The 16,485-nt window shown below is 39.0% G+C and overlaps 1 protein-coding gene across 4 annotated transcripts in view; it reads left to right on the plus strand.

Moving 5' to 3' along the window:
- MACROD2 (mono-ADP ribosylhydrolase 2) overlaps positions 1-16,485 on the plus strand; it is a 2,160,736-nt gene that overhangs the window by 1,980,220 nt on the left and 164,031 nt on the right. For 2 of the 4 annotated variants that reach the window (XM_058287576.1, XM_058287577.1), the window contains 2 exons: positions 10,797-10,859; positions 14,991-15,059. In XM_058287576.1, coding sequence (XP_058143559.1) covers positions 10,797-10,859; positions 14,991-15,059 — 132 coding nt within the window. Of the gene's footprint in view, positions 1-10,796; positions 10,908-14,990; positions 15,060-16,485 lie in introns of all 4 variants that reach the window. The other 2 variants (XM_058287574.1, XM_058287575.1) reach the window with 1 other exon arrangement.

The following is a 16,485-nucleotide window of genomic DNA, read 5'->3' on the forward strand; positions in this document are numbered from 1 at the left end:
GATGATATTACCTTATCTGTAACAAAAGTTCCTCCACAGTGTGGTATGTTGATAGAGGGGTGTTGTTTGGGAATTTTGCACATGTGCATGATAGTTTTATAAGTTTACAACTTCTGTCATAAAAAATATATTTAAAAATAATAATAGGGTGGGTTGGAGGAAAAACACATCAAATGTTAGATAAGGACTATAATTAGTAGTAAGATTTTGACAAAATTCTTTCATAATTTGTAACAAATGTCTCACGACAATGCAAGATGCTGGTGGAGGAGACCCCTGCATGTAGTTATGCATGTTTGCTTTGTAAGTTCACAACTTTTACTATACACTTATTATTTATGTATGTTCATATATAAATGATATAAAGATAATAATAATAATAGGGTTGTTTGGGGGAAAATACTTTGGTTAGTCATAATATTTTGACAATGCTCTTAGCAACAATGCAAGGTATTGGTGGTAGGGTAAGTTATGAGAGTCGTGTATGATGTTATATATATTTGTTTTGTAATTTCACAACTATTAGTATACATTTATTGTTTATGTATTTTTATGTATGAGTGATATACTTCAATAAATTTTAAAAAAATTTTTAAATGAAGGTGAGTTCAAAGTCTTCAGAGACAAACAAAAACTGATAGAATATGCTACCAAAAGACCAGATTTGCAAGAGATATTAAAGGGGATGCTGCAGCCTGGAAGGAAAATCAAGAGCAAGAGATTTGGAGAAGAGTGTAGAAATGAAGATTATTAGGAAGGGTACACTAAAGGATAAGACAGACAATAGAACAATATGACAACAGAGAGCCGAAGGACAAAATGTATAAAGCAATTCTAAGTTTTCAAGTAGCCCTTCACATCTATCCAATGAACCCTGAAATATGGAAAGACCTTTCTTGGGCAACAACACTCCAGGAGCAGCAGAAACTGGCACAATGAATTAAAAAGAGTGAATCAGCAGCAGAAGTAACAGATTTCTCATCAAAGTCAATTCCTGACCATGACTTTGAAAGTGATGAGATTGTTGTTTGTGTAGTTATCGCTGAGAAACAGAAGACAGTTCCAACAAGTAGAACAATGGTTATTGTTTCTGCTGCTGGGGCTGTAGAGACTGTAACTGAGAAGGAAGACAGTGCTCCAACAGCAGATGGCTCTGTTTTTATCAAAGCCCAATGAAAATGCATAGTATGAATTATATGAATCTGTCTTTTTTGATTATCATTTAAAGTTTTTGACATGGGGACATTTATTCTGGAGAAACAGGGCAAAACTTCTGTTTGTAAGATCAGTTTTTCAGATGAAGCATACAAATCTAAATGGTAGCATTATTATTTAGTATTTGGACTATGCTTTGATAAGTTATGGTTTATATTTAAGATTAGAATTCAGAGTAAAATATTTTTGATATATTAATTTAATTTAATCCAAATATGTGGATGGAATAATTTTAAGGACACAATTTGAAAAGCAAACTCTTGAATAGTAAATCACTTGGTCAGTGTTATTAAACTGTTGCCTCATTCACTTTTGTTTTATGATAAAGAAAATAAGTGATTGCTTTCTCTCCTAGAAATATACTGCTGTTACTATTTACTCTGTTTTCCTTGCTTCTGTAGAGTAAGTTTGTCTCAAGGCTTAAAGGTTTTTATTATTCATTTGATTCAAAGTTGTGTTTTTGTTGTATGTGGAATCTTTGGAAGTTCAGCCAAAAATGCATGCAAATGTGAACATTTTGAAGTTTCTCTTAATTCTGATTTGTGCTTAAATTTTTGGTTTTAAAGAAGTTATAACAATGGTAGTTGCCTCCTTCAGGATTTTTTAGGTGTGCGAAGTACAGATAAATGTCACAATGATGGTTTTAATTTTTAGAGTATTACTGAAGGTAGGTTAGTCCTTACCACAAGTGAGTCATTTTTTAAATGTGCATTTTAATAATGAGTGGCTTTTACAGATACAACATAATAAATTGTACTGCTACATTAAAAAAAAAATAGGAGGTGATGTGGGGGGATACATGGGGATCCATCATACTTTTGATGTAATTTTTCTGTAATCTAAAACCTCATTAAAGATAAAGTTTATTTTATTTAAAAAAAGAATTAAAACATGCACAAAAGAATGTTTTATAAATGGAATTACACAATATGTAAACTTTTCACAATTGCTGAGATTGGCTTTTTTTTGCTCAACATAATAGCCTTGAAATCGATCCAAGTTGTATGTTTGTATCAAGAGATCATTCTTTTTATTCCTGAGTAGTATTCCATTGGATGGATATACCACAATTTGTTTATCCTTTCACTTGTTGAAGGACATTTTCTTGTTTCCAGTTTTTAGTTCTTGCTAATAAAGCTTCTGTGAAATTTGTTTAAAAAAAAAAAAAAAGATATTTGTTGAACTCTGTAATGTGTTGAACAGTGTCCCCCAAAATTCATGTCTACAAGGAACCTCCAAATGTGAGCTTATTTGGAAATAGGGTCCTTGCAAATGTAATTACTTAAGATGACGTTAAGATTAGCACGAGCTCTAAATCCAATGACTGGTATTTTTATAAGACAAGGAAGAGGGTGATTCAGAAACAGAGATAGGACCGAAGCAGCACAGAGTGAAGGTGCACATGTGGCCATGGAGGCAGAGATGGAGGTGATGCAGCTATAAAACAAAAATGCCATGGATTGCCAGCAGACACTAGAAGCTAGGAAGAGACCAGGAGCATTCGTTCCCAGAGCCTCTGAGGGAGTATGACCATGTGGACTCCTTGATTTCAGACTCCTCACCTCCAGAACTGAGAGAGAAGAAATTTTTGTTGTTGTAATCCATTATGGCAGCCCTAATACAACTAATACTAGATCCTCATTGAACACTTGGCATTCTGTTTACTGACATACAGGATATATGGATGGGACAATTACACACTATAGTTTTATGAGTTTCCTTTCTATGAACATGTATCACATCTAATTTCCTTTAACAGACACCTAGCCTTTGAAAGTAACAGTTTCCATTATTTCCTCTTCTCCTTACATGGGCAAATATGCTGTTTGGGATGTGCTTATAAAGAGATAGGGTGGAGAAAATTGTCTTCTCTGTCCCATAATCAAAGACCAATCCATTGTTCTTATACATCCACTATGAATGGGTCATGGTTGCCCCACCATTTGAGTTTATTTTGGAAGGAAATGGGATTGGCAGCCAGGAGAACACAGCTCACCATTTCCCTAAGCTGGCTATGCATGTTCTACCATCCTCCCAGGATATTCTAAGCCATTAGTCTGGAGATCTGTGTTTTTTAACATGTCCCCAAAATAATTCTAATATACAGCCAGACATGGAACCACTGTCTTGGGGAAGGGATTTCCTCTCTTAGGTGATGGTTCCAGTAAGGAGACAAAATGGTGGTAGGTATCATACAAGAAGTGTCTGGGCTCTTGTTTCTGGGCTGATGTCTTAAAAATTCTGTCTAATATAATAAACTTCATATTTTATAAGTGATCTGATGGTCTTGGAGCAGAATATAATTTTACTTTTCTCCTGATTTGTGAACTAGCCAGGTAAGGCCATATAAAACAAGAATAGATTTCATTAATTAACAAATATTTATTGAACACCTACCATGTGCTCTTTTAAGGTACTTAGGAGACATCAATGAGTGAAGCAAACAAAAATTCTTATCTTGGTAGAGTCTATATTCAAGTGGGGGCAGATACACATGAACAATGAAAATAATATCTACCTAAATTATATATTAGAAGATGATAAGTATCTTAGTTTTCCAGATCTGCTATAACAAAGTACCTCAAACTAATTGATGTAAACAACAGGAATTCATTCATTGTCTCATGGTTTGAAGGCTATAAGTCCAAAATCAAAGTTTGACAGGATTATCCTCTCCCTGAACACTGTAGCATTCTGGTTCTGCTTTCAAACCATACCTGAGTCTTCGCTTCTGTCTTAGGGTCATCTGTCTCCTTCTGTCTCCTGCTCCTGACTGTCCTAATTTCCTCTGCATATAAAGACTTCATTCACTTTGGATTAAGGTCCACCCTGATTCAGTTTGGCCTCATCTTAATACAATCTCCAAAGATACAATTTACACTTGGGTTAACATCCACAGAACAAGATGTTAGAGCTTGAATGTGTCTTTGTTGGACATGAGTCAATCTGTAACAATGAATGACTGAAAAATCGAAAAGAAAAAGTAGATCAAGATAAGGAGGACGGAGTGTGTGGTTGCAATTTTGAATGGTGTGTTCACGATTGACCTCACTGACAAAGTGACATTTGATTGAAGATTTGAAAGACCTGGGGGAAAGCACTCCATCCAGGCAGAGGGTATGGCCAGTGCAAAGGCCTGGAGCAAAGAGTATCTACTATGTTGGAAGAACTGCAAAGAAGCCAGCATAGCTGGAACAGAGCAGGGAAGACTGGCTGCCTGAAGGGCACAGTTCCATCTCCCCAAGCTAGCTGTGAGGAAGTGAGGTCGAGGAAACAGCAGAGGTTCCAACCACTTGGGGTCTTGATCCCATCAGAGCAAAGCAATGGTATGATCTGACTTACATTTTAAACCTAACTCTCTAGTTTCCAAGTTGAGAATAGACTTCAGAGGACAAGAGATGAAGCAGCGAAACATATTGGGAGGTCATTGCCATGACCCACCAGATAAGGGATGGAGGCTGGACAGGTGTGGTGGTGGTGAAGTGGATGGCTCTAACTATGTATACTCCCTACACTTCACCACATTTGATTTTTAGAAACCATGATTTGATATCAAAGGGACATGTAATTTTTAAGCTAATCCACATTTAATGAGTTTTGACCTGAGACTTGGATAGACTCCATACCTTTTCTACATAGAGAATTGAAATATGGCTCAAGCAAAAACCAAATTACTGCTTAGGGGGGAAATTGGGTTTTCTTCTCAATCACTTGGCAGGGGTTTATAGCATCCCTAATGCACTGAAGGCACCATGCTAGATGCCAAGGACACTCGGCTGACAAGAAGGGTACTCTCAGCAGCAGACTGACAATTTAGCTACTGAGGTATGGGTCAGCTGAACTCTCAAAACTCGGCAAGGAAAGAAAGCAAGGTCTCAGGCACTGGCACAATCCAAACCTGAGTTTAAGTCCCAGCTCTGCCACGACCTGTGTAATTTGCAGGAAATTACTTACCTTCCACAACGCTGATTTCTTCATCTGTAAAAATGGGGAAATATTCTAAGTCAACAGGACTATTGCAGGGAATCAGAGTATGTGTATAAAATGTGTGAACGTCTAAATGCCCAGCACAAAGGAGGCACGGAATAAGCAGCTACCGGTCAGGTTAGATGGTGACTATTCAACCATACATTACATTTTATCCACCCTGAAAGATACATGTGAGGCTTTTTCATTAAAATAATTAACCAGCCATCTCTGGAACTTTCTAAGATTGGCCTATTAAAATAGATCAGTCAGCTGATGTTCTAATAGAGCATATTTTTAGAACAAAATTTTAAAATCTTTGGCAGTAACTTTCCCTCCCTCCCTCTCTCCAGTGGGGCTGAGCAGACAGGCATCAATATGGGGGCGGGGGGGCTGGGGGATGTTGAGGGGGCAAACGCCCAGCAGAGCTTGGAGAGCATCTCTGTTTCAGTTTGAAGGAGACTACAGAGACATGACAACAAAATCCAATGTGTGACCCTAGGTCGCTATAAAGGATGTTATTAGAAAATTGACAAAAATGAAATGTGGCTTGTGATTTAGATGGTGGGAAAATCATCAGGGTAACTCTCTTGCTCTCGGTGGTTGTATTGTGATTATGGAGGAGAATGTGCTTGTACGTAGAAAATATATTCTGAAGTACTCAGGAGAGATGAGGAGTGAGCAGGGGTGACTAGGCCCTCAGCCTACTCTCACATGTTTCAGAAAGTGTCCAGTACTATTGTTGTAAATTTCTGTGGCTTAAAATTATTTCAAAATGAGAATATCTTTGACATTAAGAAAAACAAAAGTTTGGAGTTGTAGCCTTGTACCCATCTGGCTTATGGCTGGAGTCTCGATGTTTATTTGTATGTTCCATGTTAATTCAATGAATCTATGTGAGATCATAGTTTAGTTCTTCAGTTATTGTCTTATTAGACATATTTGCTGAACCAAAATTTAGCTCTTTTACGCAAGCAAAGACTATTATGTTTCTAAGAAGGCAGTTCTGGGCTCTGGCATCAGTGATGTGGTTGAAACCTCACAGCCCTCCCTGGTTAGTGGTTAGGTCTTGGGCAAATTACATAACATCTTGTGCCTCAGTTTCCCATCCATGAAAGGTAGACAGTAATACCTTCCTCAAGAGGTTGTATGTGAATTAAATGTGATATTCCCTGTAAAGCACTTAGAACACTGGGCAGAACATAGCAAGTATTTCATAACTGTTAGCTGGTATTAGCTATTATTATCCTGCATCCCACATAGCTCTATTAAAACAAACATAAGCATCATTTTATTCATGGCACTCTTTAAGAGCATTCATCTCTTCCATAAGCTATATTTATTTTTCCAATATGTATCTTCGAGAGAATATTGGAATGTGGAGAAATACAAAACTAATGACTATATTCCTTACAAAGAGGGAAGTTAAAAAAAAAAAAAGATATCTGCAAGCCTTACTGAGAAAATTAAACATACCATTTGTATTTATAAGCTATATCCAAAATAATGCTGTGAAACAAATCACCCCAATCTGCAGTGTCTTACACACACAAAAATTATCTCATGCCCATAGGTCTTCCCTGTGCTCAGCTGGGAAGTTCCGTTGCAAGCCATGAGTTGCCTGGGCTTAGTTCCAAACTCTGGCTTGGGTTCAAGTCTGTTCCATGCATCGCTCATCCTCTTTAGGCCAGTAGCTGGCAAGAGCATCATCTTGTGATGGCCAAGGTCAAGGACATGAGCAGAGAGTCAAATTATACAGCACATTTAAGTCCTTTGCTCACATCATATCCATTAACATTTCATTGTCCAAATCAAGTCACATGGCCAGGTCCGACCTCAGCAGGGTGGGAAGCATTCTGTGCCCAAAGTGGGAAGACATTGAAGAGTTTCATGGCAAAGTGTGAAGATCTGTAATCCTACTACAGGAGACTGAATAATCCAGTGTGCCATCAGCTGTTTGGAGTTGCCTCTACAAGGTCCATGTAGCTCAGAAATTTAGGGTGCTTCATAAGGAAACCTAGAGACACCAGCAGGCAGGATACATCTGGCTGTTTCCCCAGTAGCAGTTGTAGATTTGCTCTGATTTCCTTCGCATTCTTTTCCCACTCCCATGCACAATTCACAAGAGGAACTACAAATATCAGGGGAGCAACTTCTAGCCATGAAGTTGAGATTTTGCAAAACTAACCTAGATGGAATTAAACAGACTGCATTCTCATTGCAGTCCAAACAGCAGGGTAGGCCTTCCACTTCTGTGAATTCACTTTGCAGCAGGAATGTCTTATTTTTATTTCCATAAAACTCGTGGAGGCCTGAAATATCCTTGCCTATAGATATGTTCAATAAATATGGGTTGAAAGGAGGAAGAACTAATACAGAAGAAACAAGAATGATACAACTACTAGAATTCTCACAGGTTACTGTGCTTTTCAGCAGGGGAGAGTAAAGTGTTCTGTGGCACTCGACAGAAATGCTATGGACATTTACTATCTGAAGTAAATGTGCGATCGTAAAAGTAATTTAAGAGAATTTAGCTCCTCTGTGGCATATTTTAAGTTAACAAAACAGCCTAGCATTCTCTATATTCCTTCATATTTATTGTCAGCCTTTTATTACAGGCCCCACTCTACTTAACTTTTTATTGTTTATGTGCTTCCTGTGAAGATAGCTGGACAGACAATGCTGATTAAAAAATAAAATAAAATAAAGCTTGGTCTTATCAAATACTTGTGGGCAACTGGGTACTAGGATTTTTTTCCCTCCCAATGGAAGCCCACTCATTCACTAAGAATTTACTCATTTGAGGCATTTAAAATGATATGAGCCAGCCAAAATGTCCTTCTAAAAGAGCCTGAAATGAATGCTAATATAATTGCCTAAGAATGCCTATGCTGGGCTTTGAAAAGCAAGACTTCTACACTGGTTCCCCCTGCTGGCTTTGAAGACGCACTGCCTTTTGGAAATGGGTGAAAGGGATGTGCCTGAACCTTTGCATTTGAGGGCATGTCACTCAAATGGCAAATCCAGCTCTCCTCTAGAATGCATTTGCTCTGCGATAAAGATGCCAAGAGTTTCCTGAGTCTGCCTCCCAAGGGCAGAAACCAAGCAACCAAAACAAAGTGTACAGCCAAGGCTCAAAGTGAAAAACAAAAATGTACTTCGGCTGTCAGCGTTAGGGAGCAGGATGGCGTGTATGTGGATTAAGGGTAAAACCCCAGTAACAGTGGATTCAGTGAACAGCCAGGCTTATACACATTATCCTAAACTGGACGTGGGGTCTGCTGTGGATTTCTTTTTTCTGCACGTAGAATTACTGGAGCCAATTCCTCATATTCCTCTGACTTTGTTGTTTCTCTTTCCATTTGTCTCTTCCTCTTTTCATAAGAAAGCTCTCTGTACCCATTCTGTAGGGGACTGGTGAGCAAACTAATTTTAAAGGCAGTCTGTGACCCTGTAGACTTCTGGCTATTGTGAAACCTGTGTGTTGGAAAAGACTGCAAAGCTGACAGATTTCCTCTGCTTGACTTTGCGTCAGTTTGTTGGGAGGAAGAGGGGAAAATACTAACCTACGCATTTGACATACATTCCTTCACCAACTTGGCCTTGTAAAGGGAGTGAGAGCAGCTGTGGTGGTCGTTTGCCTCGCTAGAACAAAAACCAACGCCTTCATCTATGTGAAGCACCAGAACAGAGCTGTGGCAGCTACTTGTGTGGTGCTGCTACAAGGGCCATGAAGAGCACTGGGATTTAAGTGGATCCAGCAACCCCCGGTCCTCGTGTTAGAAGCTCAGCCATGCATTCAAGGGACAATTTGGACTAAAACTTTGGTAGTTCATACTGAACTGCTAGAGAACTGAATTGGCTTTAAGAATTTTTCAAGTGCTCTAAGTGATAGGACTTTGAAATCTTAGCTGTTTGCCTAAGTTTACCCAAATACACATATCACAGAATGAAGCCAAGTCATAATAGATTCCATATCCTTAATAAAGATAAAATTACCATTTCTGGAAAAGTGGAAGTATGTGATGTTTTTTACTTGCTTAAATTTAATTAAATGTTGGGGGAAGGGAGAAGCTCAGACATGTGTCCCATGACAAATGCTGGGCAAATGGATGCAATTCTATGCATACTTACATGTTCATTAACTGAATTCCTCTGCCATTTCAGAATGTTGGGTTTTTGTTTGTTTCTTTGTTTTCTGTATTGGCCAGGCTCGAGTGACCAAATTCTATTATCAATTTATTTTTCAGTGGGAAAACATTTGGATTTTAATGCTTCTCTATTACTTCTGAGACTCTTGCTTTAGCTCTACTAGTAGATTCCTCCTCTGGAGAGGATTCTCCATCCTCTTGCCTCTGAGTTATGATCAAATAGCCATAGCAGATGATTGGGTGGGTCAAAGCACTCAAGCAAAAGAGGAATAAGTAGCTTGGATCTGACTGTGGGTCAGGCATCTACAAAGGGCTCTCTCTGGTGTTTCTTCTGCTCCATGTGGCATTGGTTGAGGTCACCACTTGGCTGCATTCAGCAGGGCTCCACATCCCTCCATATGGCTCTTCTCTCTCCAATTCGTAGGCTAGTCTGAGCTTCCTTACAGCATGGCGTCTAGCTTCCCAGAGGGAGAAAACAGAAGGTACCAGTCCTCTGAGGCCTTGATTTGAGGTTCCAGAACATCATTTCCATCCATTCTGTTGATCTAAGCAAGTAACACAACCAGTCTAGGTTCAAGGAGAGGGAAAATAGACCATCTCTTGATGGAAGGAGAGACAAAGGATTTGTGACCATCTTTAACCCTTATTCATATATGCTCCTAACACCAGTCTATTTTCTCTACTTTAACTAAAAGTTTTCTATTTTATTCTTGTATCATTTGATGAACTTATTTTAATTATTTTTATTTTCCAACCTAAAAGAGATTTGGAGACTTTCCCAGCAATAAGTTATAAAACCATGTCTTTATATATCTTTGAAAAGTATATTTTTCTATGAATAATTCACAGCCATATACTACATATTTTAAGCCAAAAGAAAATTTTAGGTATTATCTAGTATACAGTCTCTATCATCCCTGACCAGTTATTTTTCAAGAAGGTGTGTACTATGGTACAACCTTGACCAACATAAAGTGTTCAACACAAAATATTTCATACCATAGATATATTAGATTACCACCTGCAAGTTAAGTAATAATATCCTTTTGGTGGGGAAGGAAAACATATACCAAACAGGAGAATAAAGGGACAGAAGCTCAGTTAACCATGTTTCTTACACAGGCATGTGAGTCAGGGGAGAAAAATGGATTGGAATTGAAATCTGTATTACCTCATAGGAAAAGCTTTGCTAGGAAAGAGATGTTACCAGAACTGCCGATTGAATTTTGTTTACTGCAATTCAACATTTTGTCTAGCAAATCATGTGAGAAGGGACGAATATAAATGCACCCATTCATATAGGTAATTTTTCTGTTTCGTGCTTCTAATTCATCTCTCTGCCTTGCTTTATGGAGAGTCATGCTATATTGGTTGCAATTAATTTCAGGGCTGCATATTAGCCATAAAGAGATATTTCATAAATTGACTTGATGTATTTCTCCCCCTCTGTGGTTTTCTTGAAAGATGAGAACGGTCCAGAAGACAAACAAAGTGCAGAAGAAACGGAAGGCCAGAGCCAAGAAGCAGGTGGGCTCAGATTTCTTTTGAGGATTCTCCTAAGTCTCATCCACCGAGGTGAACACTAACTTTGCTCAATGCTATTGTCTGAAAATGTTAATCCCTTTTCCCCAGGTTAGCTCAGTGTTCATTCAGGCCTCCCTCAAGATGGCACAACTATATTAACTCTGAATGACAGTGCTTCAAGTCAGAATGACAAATTCTCATACTTCATTCACCAATTCCATTTTTCTCCCTGGAAATAGCAGCTTGTTTGGTCATGCTCTAAGTGGGACTGGGCAGGGGTTGGAAGTACCAAATCCAAATTTGGCTGACTTAGTTCAGCCAAAATTAGTCTATTTAATTTAGAGGAAAAATGAAATGAAAAAAAAAATGTTTAAAGGAAATAAAGCGGAGGTTTCCCTCCGCAATGAGTGGAGCGTTCTCCACCCTTGCATTACATCTGTTTCTATGAGCCATGCTTCTGGCTATTTCTTTTCCTGTTTAGGAGACAGTGGCATGAGGCTGAACTACCCCACACCCAGAGCTGTACCCGAGATCCAAAGCCTTCCCTGGCACCCCTTCTATTCAGTAAAGGACAGATGTGTCTGTTGATGCTTATAGATTCTACATTGTAGATTATAAATTGGACATTTTAAAATAAAATAGCAGCTAAGGCTCAAAAGAGATGATCGTTACCTTCAATTTAAGAGTCTTCCTGACCATTTTTGTACTCAGGCGTAGTCTCCTTTAAAAGAATGATAGGAATCATTGTGCAGTTTTCAACAAAACCACCAAAATAAAAATATCTCACTTCCCTTTAGTTTCCACATCATTCGTCCATGTTCTAATGAGGCCCATGGAGGGCATTTTTGAAAAGGTGGGCTCTGTCTAATGTGTGCCAGGCACACCCAAGGCCATCTGCTGAACTCTCCTGGAATTAAGCAGGTAGTATGGGAAGTTTTCACTGCAAACTTCCTACATTAACCTTGGAACTTTCGTTCGGGAACTGGAAGCTTTTACTATTAACCTGAGAGATGGAATTGACGAAGGCCAATCAGAGAGAGCACTGAAGCAAGGCAGCACGGACCGCGTGTACCTGTTACTGGGTCAGCCGGCTCCCTTGGCCAAAATGCAATCCCTGCAATGAAATGAATTTCTGATGGGGCAAACTGTTATTGTCCACCCCCTACCCTGCCTCGTTATGTTCAGCAGAAGATGAGTCTTACGTGAAAAGCTGTTCCTGTTTCTAATGTTTGGCGCTAACAGGTATTCGTCAGCTAACTGCTGACAGGTGAGGACGTTTTCTTACTGTTGGGGTTTCAATAGGTTTTATTCACACACTTCTGTGTTCCGAACTGTCTTTATGGACATAGATTTTTTTCCCCAGCCCTTACTCTCTCTCTCTCAAACACACACACTCACCAGTGTTTCATTTGTTTCTCCTTTTCTCCTTAACCAGTAGAGAACAGGCAGATTCTTTTTTGGATCTGAAATCATTTTGCCTATTAGCAGAGTAAGAGAAATGAAACTTCTCCACCTCTTGAATTCGTGAGCGTTTTCACTGCAATATGGATCCCTTTTGATGGAGAGAAGAGCTCAAAATGCATGTCAGAAAGGCTCCTCTTGCTCTTCCAAGGCAGCCGGCTAGAGGGTTCAGCTACCATGCAGGCTGGGGTTGACACCGCTGTGTTCACTCTGTTCATTCCACAGCCTCCCTAGTCCCAGCGCAGAGAAATTGAAGATGTGGTTCTGGCCATTAAAACCCTTTGACCTGCTATTATTCTTCTAAAATAAAAATATCTTTTCATTCCATATAGGTTTGGTTCTGGTCATTAAAGGCCTTTGACCAGCTATTCTTCCACAATAGAAATAACTTCTATTTGTTCAATTTATAATTCCCAGCTTCAATTTCATTTCAGCCCTCTTTCACAGCATTAAAAAAAAAAAAAACCAATCTCAAAACTGTAGTTTTGACTGCTGTCATGAGCAAATAAAATAAAATCAAAGTTGCACCTAATATTCCTCTAACAGTTATTTAATAAATATTTACCAAGAGTTTACTGTGTTCAAAGCATTCTGTCTGAGCTCTAGAAATAGAGCAGCAAATAACAAAGACATTACTTCCTTGGAATTCATATGCTAATGAAGAATCCAAACAATAAATAAAAATATCAGATAGTGACAAGTGCAATTCAGGGAAATAAAGTGAAACAGAAGGAATACCCAGAATGTAACTTTCCATTGGAAAGATTCAGGGAAGGCTTCTGCTGGAAGCGATGGATAAGATGAGATCTGAATAATTAAATGGTGACAGAGTTGAGTTTTGGCCAAGGTAAATTTGAAAGGACTCTTAGTCAGTCATATGTCAAGAAGCCAGATAGATAATGAGTCCAGATTTCCAGGGAGAGGCTTGCGCTAGAGATCTAGTTTGAAGAATCACTGACATATAAATGATATTTAAAACCATGCAGCAGATGACATTCACTAGGGAGAACAAGTAAATAGGGGCCTGGACATCTAGATACGGTGCAGCAGAGGAGAGGAAACAGACCCAAGAAAGCGGTTCAAAAAGAAGGGAGTACTGGTTCTGTCAAATGCCATTGAGAAGTCCAGTAAGATAAGAGAAGATAAGTAACCATTGCATTTGGCCAAGGGAGGTTTGGCACCTTTGGTGAGCAAATTCTTGGAGGAGTGTTGGAGGAGAAGCCAACTGAAGTGGGGAAACTGTGGAGCAATAACATAGACTGCTGTTTTAAGGAATGGTAAGATGGCATGACTGCAAGGGAAGGTCTATGGCTTGTTCTTTAAAAAAAAAAAGAAATAGGAGATTGTCACCTAATAAAAATGACTCATTCTCTGATACTCCCCCCACTAAAAATGTTACTCTCTTGGGAAGCGGATGTGGCTCAAGTGATTGAATTCCCGCCTACCACATGGGAGGTCCCGTTTTCAGTTCCCAGTGCCACCTAAAGAAGATGAGCAAAACAGCAAGCTGACAAAATAGGCAGGTACAATAAGCTGACACAACAAGATGATGCAACAGAGACATGAGAAAAACAATTAAAGACACAACAAAGCAGGGAGTGGAGGTGGCTCAGGCAATTAGGCGCCTCCCTCCCCCATCAGAAGTCCCAGGTTCAGTTCCCAGTGCTTCCTGAAAATACCACCAGCACACAACAAACAGACACAGCAAATGCAAAAAATGAGGGGGTAGGGAGAAATAAATAAATAAATCTTTAAAAATGTTATTCTCTGTTCCAACAGAGATGTGACCTAAAAGTAATACTTATACATATTACGGGCAAATAATATGATGGAAAATATGTGATTTGCCTTTAAATTTGTGTTAGTTGTAATGCATATATGTTATCATTAATCCTATGACCATGTTATGGCAAAAAAAAAAAAATGCAAAAAACACACATTCATTCCTTCTCCAATTGTCAGACATTCATCATTTCAAGTGGTAATTTTAATCATCCTTCCTGCCTTAAATTTACTCTTAATGTTATCAAGTTGTCTATAATCTTGGAGGTCAAAGATGAGGAGAGTCACCAAGGTGCCCCCAGGCACAGAATAAGGGCCAAAGGACTTGGAGTTCTCTGTCCCCCTCACAGCACCAATTAGCCTCGTTAGAGTTGATTGTTCTTCTCAGTAACACTAGCATCTCAATGACCACCTTCTCCTGGGCCCAGGACTGATAGCAGTTGGATGTGCTCTCTGAAGTTGAACAGGCTGATATAATGCATCAGAAGTGCTATGCAAAATTATCAAACTCAAAAAACCATCATCCTGGCACTTTGGAGAAACTTGCAAGGATGTGCCTTCTTTCATAATCTGTTACCAAAAAAATACGTACAATTCTTTGAGAAGTATGGAAGAAGCAAAATGCCAAAGTATAATGGTACCAACAAACAGTGTTTCGTACCCCTTTCCCCGTTCCCGCAAAAAAAGTTTGCAGTCCACTGGTTTCTGCCTTAACTGAGGGTTTCTATTATTATAAAAGAGAGTCACAAGCTACTAGTTCTTCAAAGCCTGTGCAGTGTTGCATGAAATGGGGCTTATGCTTGCTTTGGCGTGGAGGGGGAGGCATGGTGGAGAGAAAAGCCCCAGCTGGCCAGTACTGACTGAGGCAGCGTTTCTTTCTCTGCTTTATAGATGGTGCCACCACTGCCACGGTGCCCAGCCCTGCTTCAGAAGAGACAGCTGACGTCTGTAAGGATGAAGGTATGAAACCACTTACTGGATTTTAAAATCCCAAACTCTTAAAAGACGACCATTTGGGCTTAGTTGACAGGGCAAATGAAGCAGTCGGCAAATTTAGCTAATCCCCTTTAAGCTTCTCCATTCCAACACAATCTAATATCCCACCCATTCTGTGTTTTGTTTTGTTTGGTTTTTCAGAATTAATACTACATTTACATTTGTTCCTCGGGAAAGTACTACTTATGAATTAGGAGAATGATCATAGAAATTATGTTTAGAGAAGATGTTTATTTGAAACATTAGAACTAGTTGGTTCTCTTCAGGAATAAGTTTATAAGGTTGACATACTGGGCCCACCTACCAGAGAGCTCCGTTATGCAAAACATAAGAAGGAAGAAATGTTTGAAAAGCATTCTTAGAAACAGACCCTTGGCAGAGTATCATTACACGTTCTGTACACAGTTTCTATGACAAAATATTGCTGATTAAAGAATCCCCAGAAAAAGATAAAAGTAAAAGAGAAGTTTATTTTCTTAGGAGAAAATTTGAGGAAGAAATAGGGAGGACATCCCTATGGGGATGCTAGAGATTTTTTTAAAAATTGTCTAAAGGAAATTAAAATAGTCTTTTCTTTCTCTTCCCTGATCCACTTACAAGTCCCCATACAAAAAGGCAATATTATTTTAAATCTGTCACTGGTAATGACTAAAATCCTTCTGTTAGTGACTGCCTATATTATTGTATTTGTATAAATGGACATCTACTTGGAGCTTTTGGATAAGCATACACTTTTTCAATTTGGAGTGATAGGCAAAGAGGTTCAGATTTGACAGTGATATTTGCTACTACCTGGATTGGTTTTTAGAGAATCAAAGTGGATTTGAAATGTTAATATTCAGTTATTTGCATCATCAATTGCACTTCACATTGCCTGGTAAATGGTTTTGTCTAAACGGTGTATCCTGTGTAGTGAGGATCACAAGCTATGAGGCTAGATGGGGGTACTTAAATCCTGGTCCTATCACTTACCACTTTATGTGACTTTTGACAATAAGAAGTGATGGATAATTCCTCATCTATTGTTTCATTTTTCTCTTCTGTAAAATGGAAATAGTAGTAGTATCCACTTCACAGAATTCAAAAATATGGGTAAATTGCTTAGATGGGCTACCTGGAACTGATTACCTTGGGTTCCCTAGAACACAGACTACGAGGTGGAGATTAGAAAGCAGAAGGTCTGCTAGATAGGGCTCTTAGAATCAACCCTGGTGAAAGGAAAAGGAAGAAAGCAGAACCTGGTAGAATGAAAAGTTGAGCTGAAATGCATTCTCAAGGAAAGCCTCAGCTTCCCTTATGGGCAGGACCCTTCCATATCATCTCCTGTTGGGTTAGGAGAGCTGGGCCATTAAAGCCTCCCTTTGACATGGGCTGCCCTGGGAAGCAGGTG

The sequence above is a fragment of the Dasypus novemcinctus genome, chromosome 24, assembly GCF_030445035.2.
Source record: "Dasypus novemcinctus isolate mDasNov1 chromosome 24, mDasNov1.1.hap2, whole genome shotgun sequence".
In the NCBI taxonomy this organism is placed as follows: Eukaryota; Metazoa; Chordata; class Mammalia; order Cingulata; family Dasypodidae; genus Dasypus; species Dasypus novemcinctus.